The 23,577-nt window shown below is 41.0% G+C and overlaps 1 protein-coding gene across 2 annotated transcripts in view; it reads right to left on the bottom strand.

The window, feature by feature from the left end:
- LOC122796441 (adenylate cyclase type 1-like) overlaps window positions 1-23,577 on the bottom strand; it is a 1,016,273-nt gene that overhangs the window by 578,968 nt on the left and 413,728 nt on the right. Inside the window, exon 3 of one of the 2 annotated variants that reach the window (XM_044064913.1) lies at window positions 8,636-8,782. The exons of the other annotated variant lie outside the window; for it this stretch is intronic. Coding sequence (XP_043920848.1) covers window positions 8,636-8,782 — 147 coding nt within the window. The remainder of the gene's footprint in view (window positions 1-8,635; window positions 8,783-23,577) is intronic. 2 annotated transcript variants of the gene reach the window in all.

Genomic DNA, 23,577 nt, shown 5'->3' with positions numbered 1-23,577 from the left:
CCAAATATCACTTGCTCCCCCCATTTTTATACATCTTTTAGGATGGGGTTAGAAGTTCAAACTTAACAAAAAACCCTATTTCAACTCAAACAACCACATTTATTCTCTCAGATAACAGATGAAGCAGTTTGACGTTAGTAGAGTTTTGGAGCCAAAACCAACAATAATCTTGTCTGCAATATGTCATACATAGAACAAAGACTACTTTCTAGGCATATACGATTATGAAAATCAATGGGGTAAAGCTAACTATTCAGTTTTCAGCATTAAGAAAGTACAGTTGTGTAAAATCTTACCATAACAGTAGATGTCTTTATCTTCACTGTTGCATTATTCTTCACTAAAGGGATCCCCTGCTAAGGGTAGCTCAACATCCAGCCAGTGTACCAAAGAGTTAGGTTTTCCAGGATGTTGTAAATCACACGTATGCTCCCTGCTCATGGTGTAGGGCATAAAACAAACATACAGATATACATGCCTTACAACTGAAAAGCCCCAGGAGGATCAACAGTCCAAAGAGAAAAGGAGGAACATGTGCATCCAGAAGGAACAAAGAAGTAGGGGAAAAGAAATCAGAGAATAGGGAGGGAGTGAAAACTACTTCAGTGAAGAGAAGGACATCTACAGTTATGGTAAGATTTTACACAACTGTACTATATCCTTTCGTGTCATTACTGCAGTATTCTTCACTAAAGGGACAGTACAAAAGCTCAAGAGGGAACTTGGGAGGAGGAAGGCTCAGAAATACCTTCCAGAAAGCCAACAGAATAGCTCTGGCAAAGCTAACTCTTGTTCTGGAAACAACATCCAGTTTGTAATGCTTAGTAAAGGTATGGACAGAGGACCAAGTAGCAGAATCAAGGGTGGAAGTGATATCCAAGTCTTTAAAAAAAGCACCCGATGAGCCGCATCGTTGGTAGAGTGAGCCTTTACCAAAGCAGAAGGGCTTTTCCCATGAAACAAATAAAAAAAAGAAATGGCCTTAGAGAGTCATGAAGAAATTGTCTGCTTAGAAACGACCAAACCTAGAGATCTAGGATGAAAAGAAACAACACATTTGCTCTGACTTGTGAATGGCCTCAGTCTTAACCAAATAATACCTGAGCTGTCTCTGCCAGTTTGAAGATTCTTCACACATTGTATTTGCAAACTGCTGAGAAGGAAAAATATGGGAAAATCAACAGACTGATTGAGGCAATTCATTAACCACCTTATGCATAAAAGAAGGATTAGTACGAAGAGACACCCCGTCGCTATGAAAAATTAAAAAAGGAGGAACAGCCACAAGGGCCTGAAGTTCAGACACTCTCTTAGCTGAAGTAAGAGCCAAAAGAAGAACACTGTTTCACGTACAATGCTGCAAGGAAGCTGAAGCCACAGGCTCAAAAGGAGCCTGAGTTGATTTTTCAAGAATAAACTTAAGGTTCCAGGAAGGAGGAATAGGTTTCCTGGGAGACCTAATATGACAGACACTAAGAAATTGTTTGACCTCAAACCTAGAGGCCAAAATAGGAGATAAAGGCAGACAAGAAGAAACAGCTAAAAGGTGAGCTTTAACTGAAGAATACACCAAACCAGGATGAGGCAACTCACACAAATGACAGAAACAGAGGTATCTCCACAGAAAGTGAATCCCAGTTATAAGTAAGGCACCAGACAGAGAATCTCTCCCATTTGGACACACAGGATTTCCTGGTAGTAGGTTTCTTGGCCTACTTCAGAACTTAAAGTGTCTTCTCAAAAAAAGATGTCTAAAAGGAATCACAACCCTGTGTCAGTTGGAGTGGACAAGTGAGGATGGATGAGACACCCTTGCCTTGTGTGAGTAGGTCCACCCTGTGAGGTAACTTGTGGTGATTGCCCTTGGCTAGATGCAGAAGAAGATGAATCCAATGCTGGACCAAAAGGGAGTCAACAACAAGATTTTGGGGGGAGTCTTGCTTTAAGCAGACCTCTTGTTTTAAGAGGAATGGGAGAGAAGGCATACAGAAATATCCCATTCCAAGAAAAAGAAATGGCATCCAAGTTCCAGGCCAGAGGACTTGGTACTCAGGTGTAAAAAAGGGGACACTGGCTGCTTAGAGGGGAGGCAAAAAGGTCTACCTAAGGAATACCCCACTGGTGGACTATGAAGCATCCATTCATGAGCCTATGTTAAAGACCTGCTGAGAGAGTCTGCCACAGTGTTTCAGCCTAAAGTAATATAAACAGCCTGAAGAGTAACCTGATATTGGACAGCTAGATCCCAAACTTGAAAAGCTAGTCTGAACAGATGGTAGGACCATGTTCCACCCTTGTTTGTTAATGTACCACATCACTGTGGTATTGTCTGCAATGATTTTGAGAGGTCCTGGAAGAAAAGGGGCGTGAAAGGCCTGAAGGTCCAGAAGGAAAGCTCTCATCTCCTTGATGTTGATGTGGTCTCATCTCTGAGAAATGGGTCAAAGACCCTGCACCTAGAAAGGGCTGAAAGAAGCACCCCAACCCATGTCTGAGACATCTGAAAACATTTCCTGAGTGGGGACTGAAAAGGGAGTCTCAGATTGAGAGACTGCTGAAGAATCCACCACTGAAGATCTAGCTTGATGCATGGAAGAGGAGGGACTAGAAAGCCTACAGGATGAGTGTGTTGGAGCCAGACAGACTTTAGGAACTATTGTAATTTTCTCATATGGAGTCTAGCTAGAGTTAGCATAGGAATGGTGGAAACCATGGAACCCAGAGCTCTTAGAAATTCTCTGGCTGTAATGGAGAATCAAGTAAGGAGCAACAAAAAAGGCAATTAGAGCAAGAGCCTTAGGTTGTTGTTGTTGTTGTGTCTTTCGGCTTTTTCCGGTTAGGGGTCGCCACAGCGGAACTCCGGTCCGCTAATGATTGGCAGTTGATTTTTACGTACCGGGTTGCCAGCCCTGACGCACAACCTTCAACGAAGGTACGCCCATTCACGCATGTCTCCACGCAGAAGACGCTCTAGCTGAGAGTCGAACCGGACAGTGTCTTACTGTGAGGCGACAACTCTACCGCAGCACCACCACCGCGAAGGTAGTGGCAGTAAAACCAGCATAGGAATGTTCTGGAGCCTGAAACCATGAAAAACTTAATCCTGAGAAGGAGACAGGATAGATTTCTGGAAATTTATTGTAAACAGCAAACAGCATAGCAAAGATGCTAAAGCAAGGTCTCTGGGGATGAAGCCTGAATGAGCAGTTCATCCAGGTAAGGAAAGATTTGTATCCTCCTCATCCCCCATAAAAGGCAATCACAGGAGCAAGACATTTGGTGAAAACCCTTGACGCAATAGACAGGACAAACAGCAAACCAGAGAACTGAAAATAGAAGGAAAAAACAGAGAAATACAAATATTTCCCGAAATGGGGATGAATAGGGATGTGAAGAGATCCTTAGAGACCACGGAAGCCTGAGGAAAAAGTAGAGGAAACAGAGTCTGAAGGGATAGCATCCAAAAGGAAGGGATCTTCAGAAAGATGTTGAGCTGAAAAAGGTCCAGAATGGACCTCCAGGTGCCTTCTTTCTTAAGAACCAAAAATATTCTGGAATAAAACCCCTTTTCCCTCCTTGGGAGTAAGAACCACTTGGATAGTGCCTAGAGACAAAGGCCCTGAAGTACATCTGGAAAGCAAGGCATCTGTTCCTGAGGAGACTGGGGAATGTTCAGAAAAGGAGGAAGGGGTTTCCACATCATGATGTATTCCTCATGGATGATGGACAGAGCCCAAGAATCCTGAGTGATCTGTAGCGAATTTAAAAAGGGCAGGAAAAGATGAAGAGATAAAGGGATCTGACTCACAAAGGAAAGAAGCAGGTAGTCGGTCAAAACTTGGTTTGTCTGGAAAATGTTTCGGAGTAGCAGGAGTCTGAGTAGACTTAGCAGAATGAGCCTGTCTAGAACCATTCTTACCTTTGGGAGGAGGGTGAGGCTGTCTGAGCAAAATCAGGCTTAGCAGGATAATTCATCTGAAATTTAGGAATAGGAGAAACAAAAATATGTTTAAATTCTTGCAGGGCTTTACTTGTCTTGCAAGGACTTAAAAAGATCAGCAGCTGCAGAACCAAAGAATATTTTATTATCAAGGGGAGCATCCAAAGATTTATCATTATGATCATCAAGCAAAAGCTGGAGGTGAAGCCAAGAGTGGTGCCTCAACAGATAAACAAAAGCAGCAGCCCTAGAAGAAGCATCAGCTGAATCATAACTACATTTAATAGAATGGCGAGCCACTTGAGAACAGGAGCCCAACAACGACAGGCCCAAAACCTTCACCTCAGAATCAGGAAGGTCAAAAACAACCTGAGACACCAGAGAAAGAAGAGCTAAGACATACCTGGTCATATGGGTGTAACAGTTAATTGCACAAAAAGCCAGAGTAGCAACAGTATACACCTTTTTTCCCAGCCATTCCACAGCCCTAGTGTCCTTATCAGAAGGAAGCAATTTAGTAGAAGGCAAGAGTTTAGAAGATTTGTCAGAAGAGGCAGACACAACAGAAGGCTCTGCAGAGGGACATGTATAGAGAAACATTCACAAGGCATGTTATAAAACCTGCCAGGCTTTGTAAGGGCAGGAGGTTGTGAATCAGGAGCCTGAGAAGCTGCTTAAAAATGTCCATGGGATAGCAAGGAGTTGAGGAACAGCAGAGGGTTTTGGGGACTCCATCTGTAGAAATACCTTTTCTGGCTGTAAGAAACCTGAGAACAGTCCTAGTTAAAGAATTCCATCATACTCCTACACCTAAGCCAATCTTCTAATTGTGAATGATGTAAACTGTAAATGTTTACTATGACATGTTTATGTATGTAAACTCTAAATGTTTAGTATTATATAAGTAACTGTAAGTGCTTATTCACTGTTCCAACTGTGTAGTTTCATATGGGTAATCCAATTGTATAAATCTGTAACCAGTTTATAAATGTGGAGCTTTTCTTCCTGGGCCTCCAATGTAAAAGGGTTATGTAACCCAGATGGACCATCCCAGTGAACAAATGTCAAATAAATATAAAATAAATAAATCATATGAGATAGCATTCCCAAAAGTGAGTTCCTCAAAGGGAGAATCTGGGCTAATGGAATCTTCCTACTCAGAAATAAAGTCCAGTGAAGAAGGAATCCGAGACAAGTAAGTTAGAGATTCTCCTCCTGTATCCAAATCTTCATCAGAAGAGTCCTCCTTCCCTAGGCCTCTTAAGAGGAATAAATGACCAAGGGGGAGAAGGGACAGAACATCTCTGAGAAGGTTTCAAGGCCTTTAGTACATTAAACAACTCCTGTGTAAAATCCTGCCATTCATGCTTGGGATCTTTAGCAGCAGGGCAGATGTGTTTAGTTTTCTGCTTCTTCTTTAAAGGGACATCAGCCTGAAAAACCTTAGGATGTTTGGACCCTTGTCGACACTCAATGTAGTGAGAATCTCCTCCTGAACAAGAATCTGTGGAATGCTCCTCAGTCCCTCAGATATGACTAGCGGAGTTCCACCTTAACATTTACAACGGTCACCTGCAGAGCCTAGGAGAATGTGCGAGAAGCCAGATCCATGCTGGCCTTCAAAGTGGTCATGGCAAAGGAATCTGATCGAACAAGTGGGTGATCCTCCTGGACTTACTAGCCTCAAGAAAGATGTCTGGGAGAGGTGGTACAGCAGCAGAATCTGACCTAACTTGTTTTCTTCTTTGCAGATGGCTGACCCTTGGGATGGGAGATTCTGCCATAGTATCCTGCACCAACAACTTATGATGTTGGTTCTCCAAGTAGAAAGATAAGGAGGAGAGATAACTACAAAGGGTCTTAGAGACAAACACTTGACAAACTGAGCACTTATTATGGTCATGAGAAACACCCAAGAACACTTCACAAATAGAGCACTTATTATGTTCGTGAGAAACACCCAAGCAAAAAAGACACTGCTCATGATGGTCCATGAGGACTCTGTCTCCCACACTGACATTTTCCCTTTCTGAATGACACGCAACAAAATGAGATAAGAAGGAAACCTTAACAGGGCACTTATATGAAAATGGCTTAATAACCAGCACAAACGAAGGAGTATTCAGACCAATGACTGAAGATGGTGTACAGAATGGTGGCACAGAAGCTCTGAGGCATGTACAGCTGTATGTCACCTTTATGGCCTACTCCATGAGCAGGGAGTATACTTCCTGGAAAACCTAAGGTTTTGGTATACTGGCCAGAAGTTGGGCTACCCTTGGCAAGGGATTCCCTTTTGTGAAGAATACTTGAACAGTGATATGAAAGGATATCAGTAACAATCATTCATACAGGAGATAAAAAGTTCAAGTGACTGTATCTACTTCTACTAACTTTTTCTTAGAAAATATTTGACAGAAGATTAAAATATACATACAAGTCTTGATTTTATTCAGCACCATGGATAAAATAGTCAAGTTGGCATGATCTAGTCTCTGCAATTTCCAAAACAAGGAAACATGCAGACTATTAGATGTATCTATTGTCAGACCTTTCTTAGAATATGTATTTTGAGCTCTTGGCATAAAAGATCTTCATATTGTCAAAAGTGCTCATTATAAATTAATTAAATTAGTGCTGTAAGGGAAAAACTTATGGTGAAAAAGTCAGAAACCTGAGTTTGTACTCATTAAAATATAACAGTAAAGCTATATTGTTGCAATGAAGAGCTTTAAGACATAAATGGCTATTAGTTTGCATTGGTGAAAACACAAAGGACAGGGGACAAAGAAATGAACTATAGGCAGGGCTGGCCTTTTGTCATCTGGTGCCCTAGGCAAAATGGTTCTACACTGCCCCCCACTACCACCCAGTGCCCCCAACTTGGTCTACCTACACCACCCAAATTACTTTTTTCTTCATTTTTTCACAGTTTGTCTTCCTCCTCAGTTTTTCATGTTTTCATTTAACAGATTTTAAAGAAAACATTTCTATACTACAAAAAAATAAGCAAATAAATACTGGAGAAGCACCCCTGCCAGAGTGGTGCCCTAGGCGGCCGCCTAGTTGGCCTATGCCTTAAGCAACTATGACTATAGACTGCCGTTATCCATGTCAACAAACAAGAAATATTATATTGCCTCTAAGGTGATACTGAATGAAATAATTTAGCATTCAAGCTATACACATCCCCAAGTGTCTCTAATATGAGGTCTGACAAGTTCTTTAGGCCAAATATGTTTTAATTCTTCCTAAAATCCCTAGCTGTAAGATTGACATCTGTCTATAACAGTGTGGCATGATATGCACATTTAATTAATGACAATTTTGTATGTAAACCAGCCAGTATTAACAAATACGCTAGTCTAAAAAACACTTTATACAGATGCTTTCATTAATACCAGGATATTTGTTTGCTTGCATCTTAACTTGTCAGAAAGTTTCTCTTTTAAGAATTTTGTTCTTGTGGTTAACTCTCCTCAGATCTTTTTGGAGCTAATTCTAGGACAAAAAAATTAAAACTTTTTAAAAACTTAAATAAAGTGGAATGCTTTAATAGTGCATTATTTGTTCCTTTATTCTAGCACTTAACTTCCTTGTTGTCATTCCTATATAAAAGGAGTAACAAGAGGAGTATATGGCAGTATACACTATGCCTGTGCTGTTACAGTCAGTGTCCTTCTACTTTAATACTTCTATCCATATGGGGCAGCATAATGGAAGAAAGATCTGAGGGGCAGTAACTACAAGAACAAAATTCTTAAACGATAAACTTCCTTTCAAGTTAAGATGCACGCAGACAACTAACTTGGTATTAATGCACATCTATAAAGTGTTTTTTAGAATAGCATATTTGTTAATGCTGGCTGGTTTACATACAAAATTGTCATTAGTTAAATGTGTTCTATAGACTGAATTGGAACTGTTAGTTGAATGGTCAAGTATTTAAGCATTAATTTGTTACCAGTGTATTTAAAAGTGGTTTGTAGTGCACCTTGTATTCTGATGAAGTCTTTGGATGAAAGCACTAAATCCCTGTGAATAAATACAAATTATTTGACTTGTGGTGTTTCTGCTGACTTCCAGTGAATGTTTTAAATACAAATTATTTGACTTGTGGTGTTTCTGCTGCCTTCCAGTGAATGTTTTAAATATAAATTATTTGACTTGTGGTGTTTCTGCTGCCTTTCAGTGAATGTTTTAAATACAAATTATTTGACTTGTGGTGTTTCTGCTGCCTTTCAGTGAATGTTTTAAATACAAATTATTTGACTTGTGGTGTTTCTGCTGACTTCCAGTGAATGTTTTAAATACAAATTATTTGACTTGTGGTGTTTCTGCTGATTTCCAGTGAATGTTTTAAATACAAATTATTTTACTTGTGGTGTTTCTGCTGACATCCAGTGAATGTTTTTTTCGTTATACTGCAAGAAGTAAATTCAAGCCCAGTTTTGCTACTGAAGCAAACTTCATGTGTCCTGAAGAAGTTAGGCACAAAATTAAATCTGGGAATATTAGTTAGAAGCCTGTTATGTGTGTTTATCAGTCTGCCTTAATATCTCTGTCTGTCTGTTTACTAGGTAGCTTGATAGTCTGGTCCCAGGATCCATTTTAGTCATTATTTAGGGTATAACCACAACAACAGAACATTTTAAGCTATATAAATTTCTTTAAAGTGACATACATTTTGCCTACCTCGTCAAAGTCTGCAATGATCTCATTTAACAGACGCAAGCACTCCACTCCCATATTATTGCCATCAAGTTCTATGTAGAAATCATTGAAGTTTGGAATTGAAGCAAACATCACACCCACTTGTGAATATGACTGGTAATAAAGGTCCTGAAATGTATAACAAAAATATTTGGACTTGACAGCAATAAAGATCAAACCAATTAATGTGCACTTTTCACAAAATAGCTAATTTCATTACAGTTAAATGAAAGTTTGCATAATTTGAAGTAGAAATTATTTTCATACCATTGCACACAAACTACACAATTCAGTAAAAGAAACATCTAACAGTGCCCCCAGGAACAGAAATACTAAAGTTGCCATTGCTGGCTTTAAATGAAACCTGACATGATGGTTAATATGAGTCAACAAATGCTATTCGGCATCTTGAATTTAGTAGATCATGGTTAGGATATGGAATGCATAAAACCAAGTGAAAAGTACTAAGGGAGGCTTTCACAGTCCATGTTATTGCTGTGTGTATATTCAATGCTAGCAGTAGTGGGTTTAGACTGCTGAGCTCCACTACTATAGAATATCTTAGCTAGCATTTTATACAGTCTGTTAAAACCTTACTCTTAAATTTTATAAAGCAGTTTTTGTGACTTATAGTTGAAACACTGAAAGTGTGCACATAAACTGACACAAACGCAATCACTGCATGCTGCTGTTTCAAAAAAGTGAGCAATCAACAGATCCTTCAGTGACTGAGCACAGGCATCATATAGGCAAGTAAGCAACTGGCAGGACACAGACAGCACAAACTATTTTCATGTATAGCTGAATATACTACAATATTCTACTTAATTCTACACCTCAATCAAAGTTGGTACAGTGCCTTAGTAAAGCGTGAAATATGTCCTACTCTTAACTTGCTTGAATGTAACCTACCGTATTCAATTTGCAACTGAGTGATCATAACTTTAAAGTAAGACGGAACAGTTAAGTGCTTGTCAGCCAAGCAGAAGAAAGGAGATAGTTATTCAAGTGGTAGACAGAAGGACATAAAGACATGAACAGACAGCACAGTAGGTAAACAAGTGAGTGATTATCTGATGAAGGGCTTAGACCAGAAAGCACTCATGATACTGTTATTTTGCTTTTACATGTGATTTTATTTTGCTTTTACAAGTGATTTTATTAAAGTGTTTTTACGTACTCAGCCTAGTCGGTTGTCTGCCATCTTCAATTTGCTACAGATTTGTTTTATTTGGGCACCATCTTTGGTGAAGGATTCCTGTTTTTGCTTTATTGTGCATTTATGTGAAGTTAGGAAACTTTACTGATGATTCTTTTTGTTTGTATGAAAAAAACTTGGAATACATTTCTGTGGCCATTTTACCACACTCAAACATCTCAGATATAAATGGTCAACAAAGTAGCTACAAATTATTAGTTGTGGGCTGTCAACGGATGAAAATGACTGACTCTGATTTTACGATCAAGTTAAACAGTCATAAATCCTATGTGCATTTCTTAAAGCAAGTTAGATACTGTACTGTGCTCATTTTTTTAAATCACAATCAGGCATCTAAGGTATGCACAGTGAATAAAGTGGCTGCAACTGAGGACTGTGGAGGACATCTGTGGATAAAATGACTTACTTCTACTCTTATTTGATCACAGTTAAATAACTGCTGACCTGTCTTATGGCAGGATTCTTAAACAATACATTGTATTTGCTGCAAAAGTATAAAAATGATAAGTTCTGTGGTTAACATCTACTTGTATGTGTTTAGAGGGGGATGAAGTGTTTCTAAGAGTAATAAATTGGCCATAATTTATTTTACTCTCCATTGCGTACATCAGCATTTTACAGAATAAGTGACTATATTTGGTGGCTTGGGTCAGATATCTGTGAAAACAACTGAACACTGACACAGTTAATAGGTGTGTACTAGGCTAATGGCCCTGGAGCCTTTACAAGCCTAGCCCACAGGATTACCCTGGCATTGTGCCACCCAACCTTAGTTCCTAGTGCCTCTGTCGAGTAGAGCCACTGGAGTGATCCCCGGGGTGAATTTTCTATTTCCCATCCTCTTGAAGAAGGCCAGTGCGGTGCTCTGTTTGACATGTATGGGAAGTCTATTCCATAGCATGGGCAGTCTCTGGGTTATGAACCTGTCCCTCCAGCATGTTCTGTTGATTGTGGCAATGTGATTGAGGTCTCTGGAGCATGTGGTGCGGAGGGATTGGGATTTCTTTAGATGTAGCATTTCTAACCTGGGTCAGACATGGCTTTGTAAGTCAAGCAGAGATCGCCTCTAAGTAGGCGATATGAGACAGAGAATAGTTGGAGGTTTTTGAGTTTGTCAATATAGGACAAGTGTTTAAGCCCTAGGATCCTCTTTGTGAGGTACTTTTGTGGCCTCTCCAGTTGTTGCAGGTGTGTAGTGAAGTACATGCCAAATGGGGCATTGTACTCGATGATTGGTCTAATGAGGGAAGAGTAGAGGGAGACAATGGCCTCTTTCTTCCTGGATGCAAAATCCTTAGTAATGAGATGTGCTGCATAGAAGGACTTTCTGACCACAGTGGCAACGTTGTGGTCAAAAGAGAGGTTGCTGTCAACCCTGTGTTCCCAGATCTCTTATAACGCCTTCCATGTTCAGTGGACTACCATCAATGTGGTAATTCAAGGGAACTGGGTTTTTCCCAAAGGGGATGAAGACACATTTTTTGGCACTGAGCTTAAGCCTATGGTTCTGATACCAGTCACTGGTCTCATTGAGGCCTTTCTGTAGGATGTCAGCATCACTTGGGGAGTTAATAATAGCTCCCAATTAGTAGCATTTCAGTCACACTATGCTTAGTTTCCTGGTAGAGTTTTTTGCCTGTGCTTTCTCTTTGTGAGGACTTCATGCCCTCTATTATTCTATGTTGATTTTATCCATATGCTCTGTGTAGATCAGAGTGTGTGATGTACCTTTATGAAACATTCCAATCAGTGGGCACATGCATATAAGTACTGAGAACGTGCAAGCAAGAGTGCCATTTTGAGTGAGTAGCCAGAGTGAAAGCATGCATGTGTGTAGCAGTCAGTTCGTTCATTTAAGTTTAATGTTCCTGTCATCCATCCTGATGTGTCTGTGTGTAATAAACTACTTAAATGAACACCCAAATATCATTGTCTTATTGAGAAGCTAATTTTGGGCTCCTAAATACAGAGGTGGCTAACTTCACGGCACCCAAGCAAATGAAGAATAGTTGTATGACCGCCAAATCATACACCAATGCACTGTACAAACACGTACACAAATGCATGGATCTTGCCATACCCAATAGAACCAAGACGGTCTCCTCCAAAAAATATAGCCAATCTGGTAGTCCCCTGCCATAAACAAACTCTACAACAGAAGGAGGAAACTGATGTGGAATAAGGTAAAGTCCCAAGACTGGAAAAACTCCCTTATCAGCCCAAACAAAAAAGTTGAGATCCCTCATCAAATCCTCTAAAGATAGCTATGAAAACAGAATTATAGCAGATAGTAAAGACAACCACAAGGTCTTCTATAGTTATGTAAAGAATCTCCATGACAATACCCAGATTTGCTCTGAGTTACTGCACAATGGTTCCTTCTATACCGAGCCAACAGATATCGCCAATATACTGGCCGACAGATTCAGTGCCAACTTTACCCCCCCCAAAGGACCATTCACAATACCAGTAAATTGCCAGGCACCCAGTATTACTGCTGCACAGGTTAAAACAGCACTGTCCAAGGCCAAGAATACAGCTTTTATGGGACCTGACAATATCCCTGTCTGTGTTCTACATGAACTACAGAGTGAACTGACACCTCACCTGTGTGCCCTGTTCAGTCACACCCTCACCTCAGGCTTTGTCCCTACCAAATGGCACACTGCTACAGTCATCCCTTTCCACAAAGGAGGAGAGACTACAGACCCTAGGAACTATCTCCCCATTAGCCTGATGAGTCTGATATGCAAATCTATGGAATGCATCATCATGGACCTAATAAACAAGGATATAGGGAATCCCCAAACTCTGGATCCGGCAGTTTGGTTTTGTGAAGGGTAGATCATGCTTGTTCAACTTGGTCAACTTCTTTGAGTCAGTCACCAGAGTGAGGATGAAGGCAAGGTGGCTCATACAGCCTACCTTGATCTGGCCAAGGCCTGTGATACCATTCCCCACTCAGGAATCATAGAAAAACTCACTAAGTTGGCATCAACCCCTATATCCTAGGTGGGTTGCAAACTGGCTCACAGATAGAACCCACAGTGTGAAAGTAGCTAACTCCAAGTCAGACTACAGACCAGTCACGAGTGGACTCCCACAGGGTTCGGTCCTGGGTCCTCTCCTGTTTGGTATCTATGTCTCTGAAGTCCAGGCTGACACGAAGGGACTCTGGCTGACAAAGTTCGCAGACGATTGCAAGTTGGGAGCTATTATTAGACTCTGGCTGACAAAGTTCGCAGACAATTGCAAGTTGGGAGCTATTATTAACTCCTCAAGTGATGTTGACATCCTACAGAAAGGGCTCACTGAGACCAACGACTGGTGTCAAAACCGTGGCCTTAAGCTCAATGCCAAAAAATGTGTCATCCCCTTTGGGAAAATCCAGTCCCCTTAAATTACCACATTGATAGTAGTCCAGTGAACACAGAAGGCATTATAAGAAATCTGGGAACACAGGTTGACACCAACCTCTCTTTTGACCACCACATGGCCACTGTGGTCAGAAAGTCCTTCTGTGTGGCACATTTCATTACAAAGGGTTTTGCAACCAGGAAGAAAGAGGTCATTGTCTCCCTCTACTCTTCCCTCATTAGGACAATCATCGAGTACAATGCCCATTTGGCATGTACCTCACTAGACACCTGCAACAATTGGAGAGGCCAAAAAAGTACCTCACAAAGAGGATCCTAGGCCTTAAACTCTTGTCCTATGTGGACAGACTCAAAAAACTCCAACTATTCTCTGTCTCATATTGCTTACTTAGAGGCGATCTCTGCTTGACTTACAAAGCCATGTCTGACCCAGCTCTGTTAGAAAGGCTACATCTAAAGAAATCCCATTCCCTCCACACCACACGCTCCAGAGACCTCAGGCTCATTACCACAATCAACAGAACATGCTGGAGAGACAGGTTCATAACCCATAGACTGCCCATGCTATGGAACAGACTTCCCATACATGTCAAGCAGAGCACCTCACTGGCCCTCTTCAAGAGAAATCTTGATGAGTGGATGGGAAATAGAAAATTCACCCCGGGGATAACATCAGTGGCTGTACTCAAGAGGCACTGGGAACTAAGGTCGGGTGGCAGGATGCCAGGGTAATCCTATGGGCTAGGCTTGTAAAGGCTCCAGAGCCATTAGCCTAATACCCACCTATAAACCTACATAGCTTAGGCTCATGCAGCAATGATCACAATGAAGAACATGAATACGGTTCTTAACATTGCTATGAATAAGGATCAGGAACATAAAAGTGATGGAGCAGAAGAAATTATTAAAAGCTTTACAGGATCTGAGGAAGTGGAGTCTCTAGAAGATGTTAATGATAGTTTAGATGCTGATATAAGTAAATGCATAATTGGAAGTTTAATACTATAGGGGAAAGGGTTAGGAAAATAAAAATAAAACAGAGGGTAAAAAATGTGAAGAAAGGGAAGGTGTAACTTCTTTTCCTATTATTTAAATGGGAAAGGTATAAAATATAAAATGTGTAGGTCCTCTGCTTTGGAATTATATAGGGGATTGCAAATGGATATTTATTGTTAGATATATGGAAATTGAATGTAAATCAGAAAAATATAGTAAAAGTACTGTGGGGACATAAAGTGATATGGAAATAGAACTGTGTTGTGTTACTGCAATACTTTATTTCTCTAATTGGGAAAAGTAGTTATATGTGATGTTAGATTATAAATAGGTGTAACATGTCTAGTGATGATACAACCTACTGTAAATTTGCCTATAATAATCATAATAGATAACTTAACTTTCCATTTGAGAAAACATGAGGAAAAATGAACAAAGATGTGATTGTTTTTACAGAGGTTTTACAATATAATAATTTTAATTTAGGCCTGTTTGTTGGGAACACATGCAAGAAGAATGTTGGCAACATAGATTATTTTACTTATTTATAAGTTTAACTTTACTTCACAATAGTATTGTGGGTTATTTTTTCTGATCATAATGTTCTTTTATTTGAAATTAGATCTGATATATGAGGTTTGGACCAGACCAATTTGACCAGGGACATCTTCAAGTGGGTCTAGATATATAGAGTAGCAGGAATTAAGAGGATGGGGGTAAGATAGGGTTAAATAAGCATGAGGGATGTTTGGGAGGAAATGAGGTAAGGGTAGGAGGGGCTTAAAGGGTTTTAGGCAAGTGTAACTGAAGTAGGAGTCACATTTCTGTCGTGAACTTGCTACTCGCCCTCTCTCCCCTTGTTATTATTGGGGATTGTTGTTATTTTCAGTTTGGGTAGGGCAGAGAAGAGGGGCAGGCTTGCCCTCTTCTGTTCCCCCTCTGGTGTTGGATGTTCAGTTCAATAAGTTGGGAAAGGAAAGTGAGTGGTTGCGCTGCTTGATAAGTAAATAAACAAGCGGAGGTAAGCTGCTTATTTGGTTGGAGGTGTAATTCAATAAATGGTAACTGAAGTGAGTGGTGGTACGCTGCTTCATAAGTAAGCGAGTGGAGGTATGGACGCTGCTTACTGATCAGGATGAGCGGGGTCACGTTGTCCTATGTTAGTGTTACATGGATGTTATCTTTACCTGTATTATGTTTTGGTTGAAATTAATAAATATAGGCTAACAACCCTGTTTATGGAAGTTTAATAAAGGTTGTCAAATATCATTCGGTATGATGTGTATATTGAAGGGGAATGAGACAAATAACAGAAAAAATGGAACTAAAAATTAAATGGTTAGGTTTTAGATATGGCAGACTTGAAAATGGAAGAGCAGACCTTATGGGAATGGTACAGAAGTATGTTTTTTATAAAATCTGGTCATAGTGGCAGCTGTTTATTTAGGGTCAAGTATAAATACATGCTTGTACACTTAAAAAACACATATGTGGTGTAACAAGAAATGAGCAAACAACCAGCTGGTAAACGTAAACTGTTCCACCAAATAAGCAAAGACAGCAGCAAAAAAAAAAATGGCAGCAGTTGTACGAAGTATAGCTCCAGACCACATAAAATAAACCAAGAACTTTAATATTCGGTAAGCGCTTTCACCACCATATGGTCTGAAGAAGCCAAGGATAGTGGTGAAAGCACTTACTGAATATTAACGCTCTTGGTTTATTTTATGTGGTCTGGTGCTATACTTCGTACAACTGCTACCATATTCTTTTTTGCTGCCATATGTGGTGAAAGAAAGAATAAGAAATTATGGCATGATTTGGAAAGAGATTTAAATACTAATCTATATAAGAAACAATTAAAAGCTGACAGATTCTTAAATTTAATTTTTTTACTGACATTTGATTTCCAGGAAAGTCCGACTAGTTAGGAGCACATTTTCAGGGAAGGCCCTGTGAGAAAAGTTCCAAAGTATTACAAAACATTTTCAGAATAATAATTTTACAGTCTTTAAAAATGCTAATAATCAAACCAAAAATAATGCAGTAGTGCAAGGCTGCACCAATGGTCAAAAAAAAAAAAGAATAAGATGTTATGTTGTCCATATCTCACCTTCGTTCTTGCTGTTTGGGTTCGGAGCCGACCTTTGGCTCTGACTCGGCCATATATTATAGCTCGAGAGCTTTTACTAGCTTGAGGATAGCCCCTATCCCAGCATGCCTAGCGATAGCTACCCAGATCTCGTTTGCCGTTTGCAGCATCGAGACTGTGGATATTGGATCAAGCTAAGTGTTTTTCTATTTGTTGTATTTTTTGAAGTAAAATTTCTTATTTATCTTATCTAGCTTGCAATAGTAGTTGTTCCTTGTTTTTTCTACTTGCCCTATCCCGTCCGAGTGACTTGTGTTTGTTGTGGACTAACTGTCTTTCTCTCTGGCCTTTCTCCTCTTCTAAACTCATTTAACTTAGAGGGTTCTTCATTTTTTTCTTGTCTTCTTTCAAGTTTAAGGAGTTGCTGTTTAAGTTAGAGGCTCTCCTTAGGTGGGGAGTTCGCCATTTAACTTAGAGGCTCTCCCCCCTTTCTCTTCTTTCCTGTCTGTGATGATAAAAAAAAAGGGGGGGGGTTGTCTGTTATTGGCTAGTCTTCTTGTTGGTAGTGGTTGATTTCTTTGTCTAGCTTAGATACTGCCATTCAACATTATGTTGAAAGATTCTGCCAAGGAATCAAAACCTTTAGGTTTCAAAAAGTACGATTCGTGCTGTCAAAATATGTCCCTTACGGACAGGCACACAAGTTGCGTGTACTGTTTAGGACCTGCTCACCTGCAGGATTCGTGTTCTATTTGTCATGCATTTAGTTCATGAGTCCTGCAGGAAAGAAAGAAAAAATTAATATTAAGAGGTTTACTGAAGGGCCCCTTTGATGCTGCTATGGGGAGGACTTAGCCAGCAAAAAAACTGGAGAAATCCAAGCCTTCATCCTCTTCGGCTCAGAGTTTGGATCCATCTAAAGAGAAAGGCAAGCTAGAAGCTAAGTCGGACCCGACGGTCGGTTTTGACAAGACACTCTCTCCTACGGCTCCATCTGTTGTTTCGGAGCCAGTAAGGTCTCACAAGTAATCCAGGTCTCCTGCCTTGGAACCAGTGCAGTCTGCTCCACAGTCTCCTTTATTACAATCTGTGGCCGGCAGTCACCAGTCTTCAACCCATTCCTCTTGGTCATCCAGAAGCCTCTTGGATGATGATGTGGAGAGGGTGGTGAAGAGGCTTCTTAGGACACCAGCATTAGCTAAAATACTTTCAGGCCCATCCCAGATGGAAATGGTGCCGAAAGCCCAACCAACACCTGTTTCGATTCCTCCTCTAACTCCTCTGAGTTCAGAGCCAAAGTGTATGGAAGTCGTAGTGGTGGAACCGTCAGTTCCGTTAACCTCCTCCGGTCTTTCAGTTCTGAATACCTCTACAACCTACTTGATACCCCCTTCTATCGAGGGATCTGGGAGCTGATGTCCCCTCATCAGCTCAGAAGGGGGGAGCAGCATCGGACCCTTGTCCTACCTGACTCTCCCTCTCGGAGCTTCAGCGCAGGTCAGCTCGGCTCCTACATTGGCCTTGGAGCGGTCGCCTTTGGTTCGGAGGAAGTTTCCAGCTCTTCGGAACCAAAGATTCTTTCGGGTCAGGACTACGATGCTTTAGAGGTGATGAGGAGTGTGCTGTCTGCTGAGACAGCTCCACCCTTGGCTCCATTGGCTCCTTTACCTTCAGTGCCGGTGTCCGGCTCCAAACCTCCCCTCTGCCCCAAGCATAGGGAACCCATGCTCCAGAATGCCCCATTGGGCGATCCCACCTCTTCCAAAACTTCCCCTGAGCATCCCTTGGAGGAGGTCCCTCAGAAGAGTACTTGCAAGAGGAAGCATGTGGACTCCCCTGAGTCCTTGACATCAGACACAGACTTGGATGACTCAGAAGGGTCCCCCTATAAAGATGTCTCTTTTTCAGATATCTTAGAAATCCTTAGACAGAGGGGTGACTGGAAGTCCCTTGCCCTTTCTGAAGACAAGTCAGTGTACCTGGATGCATTTGGTTCCCGACCCTCCACCTCGTGGGTATCTCCTCCTTTGTTGAAAGGCGTGGAGTTCTCCAGACAAGATGGAACCCATTCTGCGGAGGCCCTATAAATTCATAACAGCCCCTGAAGACAGACTCTTCTTATCCAAAGGTGTTCCCATTGATGCTATGGTGATGGCAGCAGCCACCAAGAAGGAATTAGCAGAAATTTAATCTGTCCATCCGCCGAATAAAGAGTCTCATACGATGGACAGATAGGGGAAGTATATGTTTTCTTCAGCAACCTTTACTCTCAGGTCACTGAACTATTTGTCCCACATTACAAGGCTTCAAAAGGATCTCCTCAAACAGTCAGGAGATACCTTACAGGATCCTACAGCTGCAGTGCGCTTCGGACATGGCGGCTTCTCAGTTTGCGACCTTGACTTCAGTGGTTAACTCCTCCATGCAGCTAATTTCTTACACAGCCGATGGGGTGAGCAGGGCAGCAGGTACACAGGTAGTCTTACGCAGACACTCCTGGATGTGCCTTTGCCATTTTGCGGAGCCCTTCAAGTCTTCCTTTACCAATGCCCCCTTTGACGGCTCATCCTTGTTCGGGCCTCAAGTAAAAGATACTCTTACCAGGTATGAACAGGATGGAAAAACTCTCTCTGCCATGGGAGTACATTTTTCTGCTCCATCTAGGCCTTATCCTAAAGGCCAGAAGAGCAGAAAAATGTGGTTCTGGAAATCTCAGGGAGCTTCGCCTGACACACATGGAGATTTTTCCCCCAAGGGCAGAGGGGGAAATAATGGAAGATGCCGATCTTGCGGCGGGGGGGGGGTCCACAGAATCAGGGTGACAGAGATACCTTCTCTGGTAGGCCCTTCTAGCACTCCTGAAGGCAGGCCTGACTGTCTGACTCTGGAGACAGTTGGGGGGAGATCATCCTTGCACCCAAAAGCCTGGCAGACAATCACAGAAGATACATGGTTACCATCAATAATATCCAGAGGTTACAATATCCCCTTCCCTCAACTTCCCCCTGTCAAAAAGATAACACTCTATCCCAGATGTTCCACCCAGTCTTCGGGATCAAGCAAACCTAGAGGTTCAAAGGTTGCTAAGAAAGAGTCATCCAGGAAGTCCCAGCAGACTAAATTGGATCCGGAGCTTACTCAAGGTTCTTTTTAGTTCCAAAGAAAACAGAGGACTGGAGACCCATATTGGATCTCAGCAGGCTGAACAAATCAGTCAAGAAAACAGTTATGGATGGTAAGACTGCAATCCATTCTTCTCTTTCTGGGACAGGACAATTGGATGTGCTCTGTCAATCTCCAGAATGCATACTACCACATAAAAATGGACAGACGGTCAAGGAGATATTTAAGCTTCCGGCTGGGAGTCAGTCACTATCAGTTCAGAGCTCTGCCCTTTGGTCTCACCACAACCCCCAGGGTGTTCTATAAATGCATGGCAGTAGTTACGGCTCACCTGAGGCATCTTGGATTCCGGGTGTTTCCATATCTAGACGATTGGCTCCTTACTGCCACCACCGAGCCACAACTAATCAAGGCAAGGGAACCACAATTCGCTCTTGTTCTCAATTAGGGATCACCATAAACTACGAAAAGTCTGCCTTGTTGCCTTGTCAATATATTACCTTTATAGGGGCAGATTTAGACACAAGAGCCATGATAGCAAAGCTGCCTCAAGAAAGAGTATTAATGATCCATCACCAAGTTGCAATGCTGTTCACACAAAAGAGAATTCATGCAAGATTTGTCCTCAAGGTCCTGAGTTCTATAGCAGCGGCAATCACTCTGGTCCCTATGGCTCGCTTCCACATGAGAATTCTACAGTGGCACCTATTTGCACAATGGTCATTCCAGGGGGTTCCTATTAGAATGACGAAACCCCATTTTATCAAATGTGTTTTCGTTGACACCTAAAGAGCAAACAGGCAAAACAGCGAAGGGGCTGTTCAGTGAATTCTTTCCCTGGGAAAGAAGTCGTTTGACCGCTTTGTTGCTTTGCTGTGTTCTGCACTGTAGTGTGGTCCCTTGTCTGGTATAGCTCCCGAGCGTGAATGTGCAACAGTTACTGACCTTAGGGTTAGGGTGCGGGTTAAGGTAAGTGCATATGTATGAAAGTGTTTATACTTTTTTTTTTTTTTGCGTTAGATGTATGGTTGAGTTACGTGTGTATGTGTTTTCAGCTGTTTACTTTTGTTTTGGGGGGGTAGAATTAAGATTAAGGTAAGTGTGTATGTGTTTGGAACTATTTACGTAAATGTGCAAGAGTTACTGACCTTAGGGTTAGGGTACGGGTTAAGGTAAGTGCATATGTTTTAAAATGTTTACTTTTTTTGTTAGATGTATGGTTGGGTTACGTGCATATGTGTATTCAGTTGTTTACTGTTTTTTTGGGGTGGTATAATTAGAGTTAGCATACGTGTATATGTGTTTGGAAGTGTTTAATGTTTGTTTTTTTTTTTTTTTTGATTGGAACAGTGATTTCTTTCCTTAGGAAAGTAATCGCTGTTCTTTGGTTTCGACATTTTCAGCTTTTGCTGCAAATGTGTTGATGAAACATCATTTGCTGTTTTCAGCGTTCGATGTTTCAGTATAGATCCCATTCCAGGATTTACCCATGTTACATCAGATTGCGATCATGGAATCCTGCAAAAAGGATCTGGAGTGGTGGCTTCACTCCCCATGGTAACAATAGGCAGGCCGTTTCTACCCCCCAAACTTGTAGCCACGGTGACCACGGATGCTTCCCAGATAGGGTGTGAGGGGAGCATTATCTGGGACAGACTGTTCAAGGCACTTGTTCACAATTGGCCTCCGGGACTGTTTTATACCTTTCCACCATTTCCCCTGATCCCCAAGGTTCTTCAGAAAGCACAGTCATTGGGTTGCAAGCTAATCCTCATTGCCCCTTACTGGCCTCACCAGATATTTATTTATTTTTATTTTTTTATTTTACATTTGTTAACCGGGCTAGTCTAGCTGGATACATGCCCATTTTCAGTAGAGGCCCGGAGAGAAAAGCTCCAAGAAAGACAAAAAGAGATATAAACGTCATAATAGATCCAATTAAAAAAATACAAAAAGTCATAACAGGTCAAATTAGATGATACAATTGTAAAAAAGCATAAAAATTTTTTTTTTTTTTTTTTATTCAAACGCAATAGTCAGTGAGGATAACATTAGCAGTATGCATCAATGGGTGATGTACGAGATATGGTCAATATGCAGTATATACATAAATTTTATTAGCAATGTTATGGTATTTAGTTGCTCTAGGGTAGTATTATGAGTTTCAAAGTAATTATTAGTTTAAAAGGAAGGAAGTTAGTCAGGGTTAGTACAGGTGCATAGCCAGTGTGTCTTAAGAAATAGCTTTAGTTTCTTCTTAAAGAGAAATTTGAGTTGTAAGTTCAGTAGGTAGCAAATTCCATAGTTTTCCTACAGAGTTAGAGTACAGGGAGTCACCTGATGCGTTACTGGATCTAGAAGTGTTGGTCAGCAGTTTGTTTGAGGAGCGTAAGTTCTTGAGATTTTTGTAAGGTGTAATGCTGGTAGAGAGTATTGGAGTGTTGGTGGGTTGATGCAGGGTCTTGTGGACAACAGCAAGCTGGAGAAATTGAAGATGGTTAAGAAATTCTAGCCAGTCTAGTTGTTTTAGGTTTAGACAGTGATGAGTTGTGAAGGGAGAGCCTGTGGCAAATCTAGCAGTATTGTTATAGGATGCTGCCAGTTTGTTTAGGTTATTTTTTGAAAGGTTAGTATATATAGGGGAAGCATAGAGTAGAGTTGAGATTAAGTGGGTTCTGGCTATAGTGGTCCTAGCCACTGATGTAAGAAAGGGCTTAATTCTATAAAGGGATCCCAGTTTTTTGTTCACTGATTTTATTGTGCTGTTTATATGACTATCAAAGTTGAGGTTGTTGTCTATTGTTATTCCTAGGAGTTTAGTGGTTGTGTCGGGGGAAATAACAGTACCATCATTAGATGTGAGTGTGAGATGAATAGGGGTGGAGTTTCGGGTTGGTGTAAAGAGTATCAATTTAGTTTTTTTTTGGTTAAGGAGGAGGCATCGGTTTGAGAACCATTGTTCTACAGTGTTGAAAGCTTTTTGGGTAAGAGATTTAAGTTCAGTTTGAGAGGTGGCTGTACAGATAATAGTAGAGTCATCTGCATATGATTCCCATTCCTTTGGCCTCACCTGCAGTGGGAGCCTTGGATCCTGGGCCTAGTGCCAGATCTTTTGATGCATCAGTTGGAGGCTCTCCATCCTTCCATCCAAACTCTCAAGCTCACAGTTTGGTTTCTCCACTTCCGGTCTTAGCCAGGCTTCCCGATGTTTCCCCGGCAGTTCAACACATTTTGATTTCCTCCCATAAGCCCACTACTAGGAAACTTTATGCTAGTAAATGGAAGAGGTTCTCTTGTTGGGCAGGCAAAAATCAGGTTGATCCTTTTACTGCTCCCATTTTAAAGATTCTTGAATTTCTTGCTGAAACCTTTGAGCGAGGAGCAGCTGCAGCAGCTACTATCCGGGTTCTGTTAGCTGCCATTTCTAATTTCCATATGGGAGAAATGGGGTGATAGAGGAGTTTTTACTGTAGGAGATATTTTAGCAATTGTTTTTGAATGCATTTTTCAATTATTCTGAAGAGAGGGGATTAGACTGCTATAGGTCTAAAGTTAGTAATGTCTACTGAATTTCCTCCTTTGTGCAGAGGGATAATGTGTGACTTTTTCTAGAGAGAGAGTGAAAGTTTGATTCTTGGATTGACATATTTATAAGAATTGAGACAAGGTAGGCAATGCTATTGTCTGCTGTTTTAAGGTATTCACTTGGAAGGTCATCAGCTAATGTAGAACATGGTTTGAGTTTGTTTAAGACCAGTTTTATATACGATGTGGGCACAGGTTTGAAGGTGAAAGTGGATGTGGTGATACATGTCTGCTGGGCAGGGTTAGGATCTGATGTTGGGGAATCCTTGTTTAGAAATGCTATACCATCTATAAAATAAGAGTTGAACTGTACTGCAGTTTTGAGTGACAAGTTATTGGGAGAGTGGTTAGGAATGAATTTATGGCAGAGATGCAAGATTTCTTTAATTGCTGTTAATTATTTTAGGGTTGTGTATAGTATTATTCTGAAAATTGTGCTAGTATAGTTTTTTGTCTTCAATAATTCACTACTTAGTATGATTGTGAAGCATTATGAAATTTTCAAGATGTAGAGTTTTACATTTTGCTATTC

Source organism: Protopterus annectens, chromosome 3.part0 (assembly GCF_019279795.1).
Source record: "Protopterus annectens isolate FY-2018-M chromosome 3.part0, PAN1.0, whole genome shotgun sequence".
NCBI lineage: Eukaryota > Metazoa > Chordata > Ceratodontiformes > Protopteridae > Protopterus > Protopterus annectens.
This window is presented reverse-complemented; position numbering and strand designations above follow the sequence as displayed.